The sequence below is a fragment of the Lytechinus variegatus genome, chromosome 7 (genome assembly GCF_018143015.1).
Source record: "Lytechinus variegatus isolate NC3 chromosome 7, Lvar_3.0, whole genome shotgun sequence".
NCBI lineage: Eukaryota > Metazoa > Echinodermata > Echinoidea > Temnopleuroida > Toxopneustidae > Lytechinus > Lytechinus variegatus.
This window is the reverse complement of record NC_054746.1, coordinates 31,335,980-31,350,953: the sequence shown is the minus strand read 5'-3', so window position 1 is coordinate 31,350,953 and position 14,974 is coordinate 31,335,980. Positions and strand designations below refer to the sequence as shown.

General features: G+C 35.9%; 1 protein-coding gene across 1 annotated transcript; it reads left to right on the top strand.

Annotated features, from left to right (window-relative positions):
- The first annotated feature begins 353 nt into the window (after positions 1 to 353).
- LOC121419005 lies at positions 354 to 14,592 on the top strand. The gene is made up of 3 exons (XM_041613264.1): positions 354 to 491; positions 10,384 to 10,506; positions 13,971 to 14,592. The coding sequence occupies exons 1-3, from the start codon at positions 428 to 430 to the stop codon at positions 14,207 to 14,209; spliced, it is 426 nt and encodes a 141-aa protein (XP_041469198.1). The 5' UTR covers positions 354 to 427; the 3' UTR covers positions 14,210 to 14,592.
- Positions 14,593 to 14,974: the final 382 nt, after the last annotated feature.

The window sequence follows — 14,974 nt, the reverse complement described above, 5'->3', positions numbered from 1 at the left end:
TAGTTACGCCACTGGTGATGATGATGATGGTGATCGTGATGGTGGTGATGATGCCTGATGCAATGATGATTTCCGATACGATAATAGAAGATGTAAGAAGATAACGATAGTAATGAAAAAAAAACATTAATGATGATACTTAAATCATAATACTATAAATGTTAAAATGAAAGAAAAATATGCAATATTCTAATGAAAACAAATTATTATTATTTTTTAATGTATATTTTGAACCGGGTATTGAAGAATTATTCACTCCTTAAAATTCGGTAAGATCGGCCGGCCGGCCAAGCCAGCGCCACTAGTCATGCCAGCCGGCCAATTTGATTGGCAAAAATAATCAGAGCGGGTGGTTACGATTTGATGGCAACCCGACGACACTAGTACATGTAGTAACAATTTTGCTGTCAAACAACTAAATTACAAGATGTATCTTGAGTCCTGTATGCTCAATGTGGTATTGCTTTACTTTGTCGGTGTGTACAATTTAGGTAAGTTTGATAAAAGCCCTAGGAAAAAGACTTGACGAGTTGAATTCTTCACTTGTACTAGACTACGGTCCTCGAGCGAAGTTCGTGCAGACCCCACTCCACTTCCGCTGCACTACGCTACGGCTACGCTCCACCTTCGGGTAGGTGGAGCGGTAGTGTAGCTGTACTACCGGTAGTGAAGTGGAGTGGAGCCTGCACGAACTTCGCTCAATCAAGGTACCTAGTCTGGACCAAAAGCTTCGGTCTCTGTTATGTGGGTTGTTCCGCTGAACTCCGTTGGCTCCACTGACACTGTGTACGAGGAGATATTAAAAAATAAAACTGTTAAAAAACTCCTCGAAAAAGACAGCTGCCAGCGCCAGCTGTCTATGCGCTCTAGACTAAATTCAAATTAAAATTCAATTCGGTTTTATTAAAAATACTCATCAAAAAGTCTGAGGACTAACAATGTGAGTTTACATTTTTTAAAATACATAACAAAAAAAATAAACGAATACATAACATGCAGTGACCATTAAAGAAGAAAAAAACATGTATAAAATGCAATAATAATATAAAAAATTATAGAATGAGGAGTTGCATGTAATAAGACAGATTTAATTTGTGTAACAGGTAAGGAGCAAGAATGGCAAGAGTGAGCGTGTGAAAAGGTGAGAATAGAGAGGGGGTGTAGCAAAAGATAAAGAGGGAAAAAAGTAATAAAGGAGGAGAACAAGAAAGACCCACAAGTAAACAATTAATTGCAGATTACAAATATAAGAATTATGTGGAAAAAAAATTGACATGATGGCAATCATAATAGACGAGAGAGTGGGAAAGAGCAACAAGGAGATAGAAAGAGAAGGAGGGAGAAAGAGAGAAATAGAAAGGTCAGACACAGACAGAATCTGAAAGGACATCATATCTAATCATAAAGGAAAAAAAAAGTACATCGCATGCAGTTAGGGAATATTGCACGACAAAGTACATGCTATGTTAAAATGCAATCATAAAACATACATATGAGAAATAACTGTTCTTTTTTAAAATTTCATTGTGAATACATTTGGGCAAACATTACAATGAAATCGCCATCATCCCCAGGATGAGCAAACCAACAAGTACATGTGTAGATAGAGCTTTCAGAAGATTTATATAAATGTGGCAGATAACAGTGTGATGAAATCAGAAAAGAGAAGTTATAGAAAAGTGAAAAAAGGGGAAGAGAAAAGGAACAAGGAAAAAGAGAGGAGAGAAAGTGATAGAGGAGAGAGAAAGAAAACATCACAAAGGAGTATTGCACATCAGATGAGAGAAAAAGAATTTATGCAAACAGATATATTCTTAGATTAACCATACTCATATTCAATACATGTAGGCTAGCAGAAATGACAATGCAACTGAATAAATTGCACACAGTAAATTAAATTCACTGACTGTTTAAAGTTTGAATGAAATAAGGGATGGGGTAATTCCGATATCTGTCAGTTCTCATCCTGGGAAGGGATAGTGCAGATGCATCCCTCAGAGTACGACCACAGTCACTACCTCTATCTGCAGGAAGGAGATGTCGATGCATCTTAGATTTGAGAAGAGATTGAGCAAATTTAAGTGAAAGGGTAGAGCGTCTCTCTTCTAGAGAGGTTACATTGAATTCGAGAGCAATTGATCATACGGCTTAATGCTCGGGTATGAGATAATCCTAAGAGCTCTTCTTTGAACACGCTCAATGCAGGCAGAGTGGTCACATGTGATGCCAGATGTCCAGACAGGAGCTGCAAATTCAAGCGTCGGTCGAATATACATATTTCATTTCGTTTTGAGGAGTTTTTTAACATTTTTTTTTTCAATTTCTCCTCGTACACAGACGGCTCGCTATTGTGCAGCCACCATTAGGGGACTTGCAATGCAAAATCCCCCCGTCGGGGCCCTTCAAATTTTGTCTTAAATTAATGAAAATGTTGAAATTTAACGCAACCAAAATGCAAATTTATATTCCCTCTTGGCATTAATTGCAAAAAAAACGGAGAAAAATGAAGTTAAAAGGAACAAAAACAGTGACTTACCTCGGCTGTCGCGCAAATTCACTTCCCCGTTTTATCCGATCTTAAGTACATGAACATATGGCCATTGAGTCCCCTGCACAGATCGCGCTAGAACTTCGGACTTCGGACTTCGGTCTCTGTATTTGGTGAGTGAAGCCAAAGGAGTTCAGCTGAATAACCAACAAAACAGAGACTGAAGCTTTTGGTCTATGCGCGCCCCTGCTTAGCCTGGTGGCGTCTGGGCAGTAAAATTATTTACTTCGTAGGCTTACCCCCCGTGATGCCTGGTAGTGGATCCCATTTATTCCTGTGTAGGGATAAGATTCCCACGTTCAAAGTAAGGCTAAATCAACAGTTGTCCTTTACGTTTGGAGCCCAAACTAACGTAAATGGGCCCAAACCATATTAACCCCCCGTTTTTGATAAAATTAAGGTCCTTATATTTATTAAATAAATAGTACTAAATTTGAAAAAACATAAGAGCATGAGCGTTAACTCACCCAGTCTGTATACGTCGGCATTTTGGAGTCTTTTGTTGTCGATAACAAGATACCACACGCGTGTAGAGCTGCCAACTTAGATTTGAAAAAAATACTTGAATCGGCCGATAAATATGAATTATAGGAATAACGCATTCCGCGGAGTTGTTTAGCGAGTATGCAGTGCACGAGAGGTTTCTTCTGTGCATGTTCACTCCACACGAGCCAGAGGCGAGTGTGGAGTGTGCATGCGAAGAAGAAACCTCAAGTGCACTGCATATCGCTGAACAACGACGGGGAAAATGCGTTATTTCTTTTATAAGATGGCTAAGTACTTTCGAACGCAATTAAGCACCTTATATGAGAAAGAAATAATGAAATAGATCTAAATCAAGTATCAAAAATTTTGAAATTGCTTACCGTGGGTTAGACAAGTCCCACGGCGTGCAGGGATAGACACTTTTCGCGAATGATCAAGTGGTACGCTTTGACCAATCAGCAAGCTGCAAATTATTTAGCCATCTTATAATGTAAAATACCTGTTTCGGTCAATAAATATCATAACAAGTGCTGAATGATATTTATTGATTGAAACAAATGTTTTACAATTTGTAATATTTATTAGACGATGCAAGTATTTTTAAAATATTCTTATTTGAGTTCACTGTCACCTGCTTGCCGATCAGGTGAGAATGAAGCGAGAATAGTATTTGTAGGCCTAGAATCTATGTCAACATCAGTGAAATTGGGAGATAAAACCTTCATGATGAATCTCTGAGAAAGCTACCTTTTTTTTATAATTAGGTCAATCCAATGACCTAACTACCTGCTCAGTTTCATAAACACATCGTTTATATTTAATCCTATATTTTAACAGATTCGGTTACCTGGAACACATTGCTCCAAGGCCAAACTGCCAGTGCTCTGCACACACAGTTCAGTGGTTAGTGATTTTGACGTAAAACTTAACGGATTTATTTTGAATGATTCCACACAAAATCTAAATTCCAACATGATGAAGTTGTTTGGTTGGGTCAGACAATCAAGTCAGTGATAAGTTCCAAATTAAAATTTTTTATAATTGCTATTAACCCTTTTATTGAAGGGCAAATTTGATCAGATTTTTAGTTCTGCACATTGGCAACATGGGCAATATCTTTCTTTGCTGCACACCTACAACAAAATTAATGTCCCTAAAATTTATTTACAAATAAATTAACTATATTTAGTATTATGTTCTCCAATTCATATATTAAACTTTATTTATTTCTGTGTGATTAACAAAATACAAATGTACATGACTGCTTACTGAATCATCATGTTCTAATACATTTTTCCGTTTTATAGTTAGATTGTGATATGGTTATAACGTCAGTTACCAAAAACATAATTTTTTTTCTAATTTCCCGGAAAAAAGGATATATCATATGAAACTTGGTAGATTTCCTCTCTAGGTAACACCCCTCCCTTCTACACCAAAATTAAAGATTACCAATTAACAATCAAGCCATAGGGTACCATTTTAAAAATATGTGTAACGTCAGTTACCAAGTGGAAAATGTAATGTCAATTACCGAGATGTAATGTCAGTTACCATGATAAAATGGTTACCAATAGTGAAATGCAAATGTCAATATTATGGTGAAGAAATATTGTATACTTGTTATTTAAGTCTTTCACTTAGTTAAAAGTCACACCAGAAGGAGCTTGCTATTGACTTTTAAAAGGTATAGTTCACAAGGGCTGAATCTATTGTTCTCTGGGGAAACAGGTAAACAGGTAGTCAAAGAATGGTGACTGGTACTGTATATAAAATTATGAATATTGCATATGTACATGCACTTACCAACCAAGTACCTAATTGTTTGTATCAGACAATTTTTTGTTTGGGGGGGAGGGGTACTTTTCCCAACCTATTGCCTAAATCTGCAACATTTGATAAGCTTAACATAGCGATGAAGGGGGTGTTGCCAGGGCCCCTTTATTGGTTTCTAGGATTCTTTTGACCATTGCCGGGCTAAAAGTAAATTCCTGTTTTTTATACATGTACCTGTTAGTAGTGTAGATGTGTGATACAATTTTTGTTTTTGGTTTTTTAAGTATAGATGAAAAGTGAACAGTTCTGATCAATGTTGTATGGATCTAAACTGGGGTTTTTGTCTCACCTGCGAAGCAAGTGAGACTATAGGCGCCGCTTTTCCGACGGCGACGGCGACGGCGGCGGCGGCGGCGTCAACATCAAATCTTAACCTGAGGTTAAGTTTTTGAAATGACATCATAACTTAAAAAGTATATGGACCTAGTTAATAAAACTTGGCCATAAGGTTAATCAAGTATTACTGAACATCCTATTAGAGTTTCATGTCACATGACCAAGGTCAAAGGTCATTTAGGGTCAATGAACTTAGACCATGTTGGAGGAATCAACATCGCAATCTTAACCTGAGGTTAAGTTTTTGAAATGTCATCATAACTTAGAAAATATATGGACCTAGTTCATGAAACTTGGACATAAGGTTAATCAAGTATCAATGAACATCCTGCATGAGTTTCACGTCACATGACCAAGGTCAAAGGTCATTTAGGGTCAATGAACTTTGGACGAATTGGGGATATCTGTTGAATTCCCATCATAACTTTGAAAGTTTATGGATCTGATTCATGAAACTTGGACATAATAGTAATCAAGCATCACTGAACATTTTGTGCAAGTTTCAGGTCACATGATCAAGGTCATAGGTCATTTAGGGTCAATGAACTTTGGCCGAATTGGGGATATCTGTTGAATTCCCATTATAACTTTGAAAGTTTATGGATCTGATTCATGAAACTTGGACATAATAGTAATCAAGCATCACTGAACATTTTGTGCAAGTTTCAGGTCTCATGATTAAGGTCAAAGGTCATTTAGGGTCAATGAACTTTGGCCGAATCGGGGATATCTGTTGAATTACCATCATAACTTTGAAAGTTTATTGGTCTAGTTCGTTAAACTTGGACATTAGAGTAATCAAGTATCACTGAACATCCTGTGCGTGTTTCAGGTCACATGTCCAAGGTCAAAGGTCAATGAACTTTAGCCGAATTGGGTGTATCTGTTGAATTACCATCATAACTTTGAAAGTTTATGGATCTGATTCATGAAACTTGTACATAAGAGTAATCAAGTATCACTGAACATCCTGTTCCAGTTTCAGGTCACATGATCAAGGTCAAAGGTCATGTAAGGTCAATGAACTTTGGCCATGTTGGGGTTTTTTGTTGAATAACCATCATATCTCTGTAAGTTTATTGGTCTAGTTCATAAAAAGAGGACATAAGAGTAACCATGTATCACTGAACATCTTGTGCGAGTCAGAGTAGTATGCAAAGTCAGCACTGCTGCTATATTGAACCGCGTGATGCAGGTGAGACGGCCAGAGGCATTCCACTTGTTCTAATTAGGTGGTCTGTCTATGACAGATCACCTATTGATTTCGTCAGAATTTTCTTTTTTTTCTTTATTCTTGGCACCTATGTTTGTCGCCAACTTTTCTCGGAATTGGCTGAATCAATTTTGCTGATTTTTTCGTCATATATAGAATCTATCATAGAGACGGCATACTAAGCTTTTGAAGGTCATATGGTTATGATGACGTCATCTAGGCGCCATTTTGTAAAATTCTTCATTTTATCATATCTTCATTATCAATTATCAAAAATTAGCAATATTTACATGACATTAACTTCAGGTCAAAGGTCAATGTCATCAAAGGTTATGTAAAGGTCATGTCGCGTGCGTACGCGCGCGTCAAAGGTAAAAAATACTCCAAATGGCCTATAAAAATTTTTGGGTACGTTTCAGGTCATTTTAAGCATTTCAAAAATTTGCGCGCGTAACGCCCTAACGCAACACAGTAACACCGTCTTTTTTTACATCATTGCATTGATAATAAAATTTTGAACAATTTGATACCTTGATCAACCTTCTACAACCATTAATAACGAAATTAACACCCGTTAAAGTTTGCAGCACGTGTGCGCGCGAGCTCTCACTATAGGCCGTATATGGGCAAAAACATGCCTATTGAAAATTCACTGTAACTCTTTAAATAGTCCATTGACCCCCAATTTTTTTTTCATATATCGATAGAATATTAGTTGTAAATTTGATTTCATGTCACCAATGTCCCTCAATTTGATCATGACGTCATCAAAATGGCGCCTAAACTAAAAATTTCATTTTTTCAAAAATGACGTCATCAAATTTATGCAAATTTGGTTGTAACTTCTCGAATATAGATCGTTTTTCGCCCAGGTTTGGATAGGTTGTAGTTTAGAATGTACTCTTTCTCCTGAGTTAACATAAATTTTCATTTTGAAAAACGCATCATGGCGTAAAACAGCGATGAAAAGAGGCATGTCATTTTTCCTCATTTTGCGTGTAATCTCTATGGGACATGACTTTTTCTCAAAACTGGATTCGACATTCCTCTATTTCGTGAGCCATATCTCCATTTTTTAGTGTCACTTTTCCCTGAGCTTTTGGTATGATGTAGCTGAGATCCTAAGCTTTTGCAAGTGTTCCCTCCATTTTTTTATCAGATGCCGGGATCATGCCCGTTTTTCACTTGCAAAATTGGAATTGTAATTCTAAAAATTGCTTACGTGTAATCTCTATGGGGAATATCGTGGCTCAATGGATAACGCATTTGACTTGCTTTCTGGAGGGCGGAGGTTCGAGTCCTGGGGTAAACAAGATGATTTTTTTTTTCCATTTTTTTTTCTTTTTACCACCTCGTACATGATCCTTTATGATAATTTAAAGGTACAAAAGTTAAAATTTCGCAAGATAAAACAGATTATAATTACTTTTTTTATATCACATGTATTGTCATACATCAGAGAGACCCTTTTCACAGTGCTTTATCATCTCCCGTCTTTCACTAGTATTCCATCCATAATGAACATTCCGTCGTCATCATGAAGATCATATTGATCTGCATGAACATGGTAATAGTGATTACGATGGTGAGAATAAAGACAGACCACCTAATTCGTCCGCATGACGAATTAAATTCTAGTTTACAAGTAGTTCAGTTTCAGTTTAGAAGCTGGAGTTTATACTTTGTTGACAGCTTAAAAGGAAATTAGCAAAGAGAATGATTAAACAAATTATGAAGAGAACTGAAATCTGACAGATGTACACTGTCTGTAAGCATTGCTTGCACTGACCAGAATAGAAATAATTTTATAACTGCATCGCTGCATGAGATTCGGGGGGGGGTAGGCGTAGCATAGTGGAGGTGACCCTTATTCATTTTGCCTTTTTTGAGGGGAGGGGGAGGTTGGAGAAGGAAAGGATTTAAAAAGTCAATATAAAACTGATGAATATAAATGCGTGTATAGTCAGAAAATCCATGTGTACAGTCAATGCAGTATTAAATTACTATAGGAATACATGTAGCTGCTGTGAAACATACATTTCTTATCTTTTGATAATTAAAAAAGTGCAGTATTATGAAACTTTTATGATTTTAAAAAGCCTTGCATATAAGTACCAAGAAAATAATGCCATGTGTATTGTCAGTTACCGACAAATAATAATAAAATTTTTGAATCAAAGAATATGAATTAAGAAAAAGAAAAAGTTTTTTCATTGAAATATTTGTAGAAAGTATACTTCCACATCAAGTCCACTTTCATGTGAAGCCCTGCACAGAAGATACAATGCAATGATTCCACACATTTGACTTTCATGTGTTATCTCTATGTATGGCAAGTTAAATGTAACATCAGTTACCATTATGGTCGTGGAAAAATTATCATACCCCCCAAAAGACAGAAAGAAATTATTCAATATTTTGACACCTAACCTAGTAATGAAGGTATACATTCACATATTCACATTATTACTCTATCTACTCAGGGACATGAGATATTTCAATTTTACTGAACACCCTGAAATTGCATGTCCTTTTTGTGTAATATCAGTTACCGACACATTTTTGCTTGCTGATGCAAAACGAATGTGGTTACATTGAGAAACTTAGTATCAGAGTATACAGCAAGTTTCACTTTATTAATTCTATCAAAAGCAAACTCAAATAATTTGTTGTTTTAGAGAATACACACAATGAAAGGTGCGTTAAATTTTTGCCATGTAACGTCAGTTACCTTTAAAATGCCCAGTTATCAATAAACTGCTTTGCTTTCAGTCTGCTGTACATACATGTACATGTCGCCCCCACACACCTTGATAAAGAAAAATGATATACCCCCTGTGCTTCCACAGGTGATGCTGCTAGTAATAATAATGATGATGATGGTACATGTACATGTGTATATGTATATTTACTGAGGGTAGCCACTTCAGTTCCAAAAACTTTACTCCCAGCGGGCCCTGCATTATTATTACTCCAACTAAGCTAGGCTACCTATTCTGGAGCACACAGCTTTTGAGGAATTACTTCCTACTGGTACCCTGCCGGCATTGACCTATCAGGACTAAGAAGCAATTGATAATTCATCTTCTTAGAGCAATTCATTTACCAGATTAAACTACTTTTAAAAGAATATGGACTTTAATATTTCTTATGAGTGGCATATGAAGTTTTTCTGGTATAACAGCAGTTGAGTGGAGATCAATTGTTCATCTTGTCCATCTACCATCCAAGTTTGGTTGAAAAGCGACTTACGGTTGTGGAGTTACATGTAGGTGTCATAAGAGTCTTGCATGTAAACTTTAACGTTGACCTGAAAATGACCCTTGACCTTACCATGTGACCTCCGACTGCAGCATAACATGCAGGTCCCCCCAAGTCCATCTACCATCCAAGTTTGGTGGAAAAGCGACTTACGGATGTGGAGTTAGGTGTCATAAGAGAGTCTTGCATGTAAACTTTAACGTTGACCTGAAAATGACCCTTGACCTTACCATGTGACCTCAGACTCCAGCATTACATGCAGGTCCCCCAAGTCCATCCACCATCCAAGTTTGGTTGAAAAGCGACTTACGGTTGTGGAGTTATGCATCATTACAGGTTTGTGACGGACGGACGACATTTGGATCCCTAAGTCTCGCCTTCACCTCTGGTGGGCGAGACAAAAATAATCTATTAAACAGTTTTTACAACCTTGCTGACCCAATAAAATAAATGTTTTGTTTGCTCAGTCCTGGCAATCTTTTATTTGTATTTGATAATTTATTTAATTGTAGTAATACATTGTCAAACCCGCACCAAATCAAAATTCTGGAAAAACTCTAACAGGCCATCTGACTTGCAGCACTAACATGTGTACAGTGCATTTGAATGCCCTGACCTTAAAATTCATGAAAATGATAAAATAAAAGAGGGCTCTAAATCTATACCTACTTCCTTTTTTCCCTTCCTCCTCTCCTTTCTCAAGCTGAAGGTTTGCAGTGTTACCGATGTTCCAGTGAGGACACCAATGATAACTGCATCGGATCCAACAACATTCAGACATGCTCGATCACCCAAGATAGATGTCTTACCCAAGTTACTTACTCAAGTAAGCCACTGATCTGAGAAATTAATTTAATGATTTGTGAGCTTGCACATTCATTATGTCACTCAGAAAAAAGTAGTGAAGATTCCGCTGTAAAGTGCTTGCTCTTTAGATATAGTCATGGGTATGCTTACCATGTATATTTTTATAACTGTTATTTAACAACATTAAGAAATACTTTTTATCTATTTGGCCGAACCTAATGAGCCTTGTGTGTATATGTAAACTTGCTTTGTCATTGCTGTGCAGTGCAACTTCTTTTGGTGAAAGTAATTGCATTACACCCCCAAAATATCACACAAGACACATGCTAAGCCTATGTGTTTAAGCAATTAAACTCTCATGATCATCATCTAGGCTATATAAATGCTGATTTGAGATCAATCCCTTTCTTCATTTCCAACACTGTTCAAGAAAAGAAGATTGTAAAAGAGGATTTGTTCATAGGGAATTATGGAAATTGTATGCATATAATCTTTCATGTATGCATATAATCTTTCATGTACATGTACTGTACATTGAATTAACCAGTTATATACAGTGCATCCTACAAAACTGATGTTTAGCGATGATTTTTCATAATTTAATCACAAATACAATAAACAAATGACCTACCACTATATAAAAGCTTAGAATGTCCTCTTTCAGCTGGTATAACATACATGATTTTTCATCCACGCATGAGTGAGTAAAAGCAATTTGAAGCAAGGAGAGCAAAAAGTCATTTGGTGGGGGGTATCAAAATTTTACAAAGAAAATCACATGCCTAAATCTGCTCTTAAATTTGATAGTTAAATTGCAGAAAATGGTAATGAAATACTAAAGTTATTTCTTCGAAACAATGCTTGTATTTCCATAATTTCAAGAAACATACATGTTTTCATCGGTTTTCCACCGAAGCTATCGCATGGTTAACAGAAGACTTTCTGCATGGCTGATCGTCAACAAAAAGTGTCGAGTAAGTCTTAATGCTATCCTGTAAAACCTTTTCATTTTATGAAATTATTGGAACTCAAGCCTTAATTCAAATAAACAGAACTTTATTTCTTGACCGTTTTTTTGTAATTGAGGTATCAAACCAAAGAGCAGATATTGAACTCAGATACCGCCCACTAAGTGACTTTTTGGTTTCCTTTCTTCAAATTGTTTTTGCTCACTCATGCATGAATTAGGGATATTCTTAGTTATTTCAAATGAAAGAGGAGACCCTAGCAGAGCTGCCAAGTAGTACGATTTTTCCGTATTTCATACGGAAATCAATTTAAAATACGGCAGTACGCTTTTTCATGATAAAATACGGGAAAAAACAAATTAGAGAAGAAAAGGTATTCCATGTGTTGCTGCCCTCTACGTTCAATGAGTTATGCTTTCATCAAGGCTTTCCGATTAGAATTTTCGATATCCTGGCGAATCAATGCGGGTGACAAGTTCCGAGCGCACGCATGTAGTTTACGTTTACAAGCGCAAAGCAGCGGCTCAAATCGCGATATTTTGCGACTGGTAAATACGTCTGTAAGGATGATGACGTCATCCAAGATGGCAACTTACGTTGACCGACGGAAGGATCGAAGATGACGATGTTTCGATCATAATTTGAAACGAATTAGCCGTAACTGCGGTCTAAGGTACGATATTTCTGAATTTCATACATTTTTCCGTAAATATGGATGCAATTTCTTTTTCATAATGTGATATTTTATGATTTTATTTGCAAAAAACGATCGAAAAAAAAACAGGTTTCCGTCGAATGTTAGATCTAACGTTACTGCTAATACGTTGTCTGTACGTACGGGCCTCCAAATTCTTCAGTCTATGTATGGGTGAGTCAGCCAACACAGTTCAGCGGAACAACCAAAATCTAGACTGAAGCTTTCGGTCTCGTGTGCAACTGTGTGGGGCGCAAAATAATGTATGAAGTGATCGAACTTTGCCATTATGCATGCATATTTATCTCATGGTAAAAATACGGATTTTTTTGTCAAACTACTGATTTTGGGGGATAAGAATACTGAAAATGCAAAATACAACTTGGCAGCTCTTCCCCAGGCTTTACGATGATAGGTCATTTATCTATTGTATTTGTGATTAAGGCATGATAAATCTCGAATTCGTTTTTTGTTGGATGCACTGTATAGTGTAATGTAAGTTATCCATGATATGTATTGTGAATAATTAGATGGGACTTGATCAATCACTTTTGAAAACTCCTTACTTGAATGAAGATTATTGTGTCAAGTGAGTCCTGTGTGAATTTATTTTCTGTTTACCCACAATACTTTTCCACAAGGGTGATGGAAGTATATTTTATATTGTTTTTGTAAATTCCATTTCTGTTTTAACTATTAGAACAGGGTATTATCACTCAATTTTCAAAGATGTGACCATGATCATCTCATAGTGGGAATTTGTCCCTTATATCTAATGGTATTTTATTTTCAAGACAGCCATACCCCTGTTATCACTTGCAAACTACATTTTCCACTAAGCCACCCTCATTTTATTATTTTTTTTAGTTTTCAAGTTCACATTCACTAAGTCAAACAAAACAATTATAAACTAGATTGAAGCTAAAAACCTACCCTCTTTTCAAAGTATTGATTGTAAGTTTATAAATACAATATTGTAATTGTGGAGCACATGATGAACGGTTGCCCCTCTGAAAGCTCTCTGCGAATAGCTGATTTTATGTGACTTTTTAAACAGCAACCTTTTTTGACCGCACTAAGTATTTGAGCAATTTGTACTAAATTCTGAATAATTTTTACTTTCATAGCCTTTAAATTAACTCAAAGTTTTGCCATTGTTTTAGTCTCCATTTCAATCCAATTAATATTTGAATTTTTAATTGTCTAATATTCTTCCCTTTTTAATATTGTATTTTCACAGTTTTTTCTTCATTCTATTTTATCGTATTTAATGAATTTTCATGTAGACTTGCTCTTTGAAAATTATTTATTATCTTTGTACATCACAAATCCTTACATGTACCTCTTTAAATTGTAATCGTTGCTTTTACCCATTTATGACTTGTGAACATTTTATTGTCAGCATGCTAATTTCAGCCTTCTGGCTGTGTAACATGTATTGATTTTATACAAAATAAACCATGATTGAATTGAATTGAAAAAATGCACAACTCTTTTCCCCTCCAAAATTATATGTTGATAAACATTCCTTTAAATCTAAAATTCCAAAATTCATATTTTATTATTCGAAACAGAAATCCTCTGAAAATTTGTTTTGCCCAATTGATCGTGGGCTTGGCAGACACCGTGCATGTAGCTCTATCCCTTGTATTGTTAACAACCCTTTACAAACCTTTTTACACAAAATTTGTATTGATCATGATTGGTCACATATGTGCATGTATGTACACCTTCAAATTCAGGATTTTGCTATAATGAGATTCACCTGCCCTTTATTATTCAAGTTTTTATCCCATTCTTTATTTTCATTTGTTTGTGAAGGAGAGCGAGGAAAGTTGGGGATAGATAAATCTTGTGCCTCTGTGCAAGGATGCAATGCAGCTATTGAACAGTTGTCCAAGTACTACTTCTGTGACAAGTCCAGAGCGGGATGGGGGTGTGTAGAATGCTGCCCAGAGGACAGATGCAATGAAAGTAGAGGGGTTAACATTCACCAGCAGTCCTGGATTCCTTTGATAACCAGCATAGGTATTATTTTCTATTATGAGTTGTGCAGATGATGGATGGAGTTTTTTCTTCTAAATTGTTTTCTTCAGTGTAATAAAAATAAAATGAGGAATTATTTCCCTTTTCAATGCTTTCACTTGACCATACAGATTAATTGAAAGCTACTAAAAGAATGGATACCAGTTTAAGAAATGCCAATGAATGATGATGTGCGTGGATCTGTTTCTTAGCATCTTTACAAGTAATGATCACTTTGCATAGTATTGGCTTTCTGTATCTTGTACTGTCAAGAAAGAAAAAATCTCTGTGAGTGATGCACATACTAATTACTGAATTTTGTGTTTTCACTGAAAAGAGATACATGTCAAAATGCATAAACTTTTGACTAAACTACAAAAACATTGTAAAATAATGAATTAGTAGTAAAGTTTGCAAGTCAAGATTTTTAAATGTTGAGCTGCTGTCAAACATAGCAGTTTGATCTGCTAGAACTGATGAAAATAGCTTTGATAGAATTTGAGCATGAATGACCGACCATTCAAAAGAACAATATTTTACAATAAGTGAAGAGGTCTTGTGAATACATCTGTCTTGCAATATCAGATTCATATCCCCAAAAATATTCAACAAATTTGTTGCTACATAATGTAAGAATGCTGGGAATTTACAAGGGAATCAAACCTTTGTAATGAAATGATGGTGTGAGAAAAGGAGAATAATTAAAAAAAAATAATATTATGGTGGAAGTTTAAAAGAAATTGTTCCAAGGAATGAGATTAGTGCTGTTTGGGAAACAAGATCTCAAACATCTCAAATTG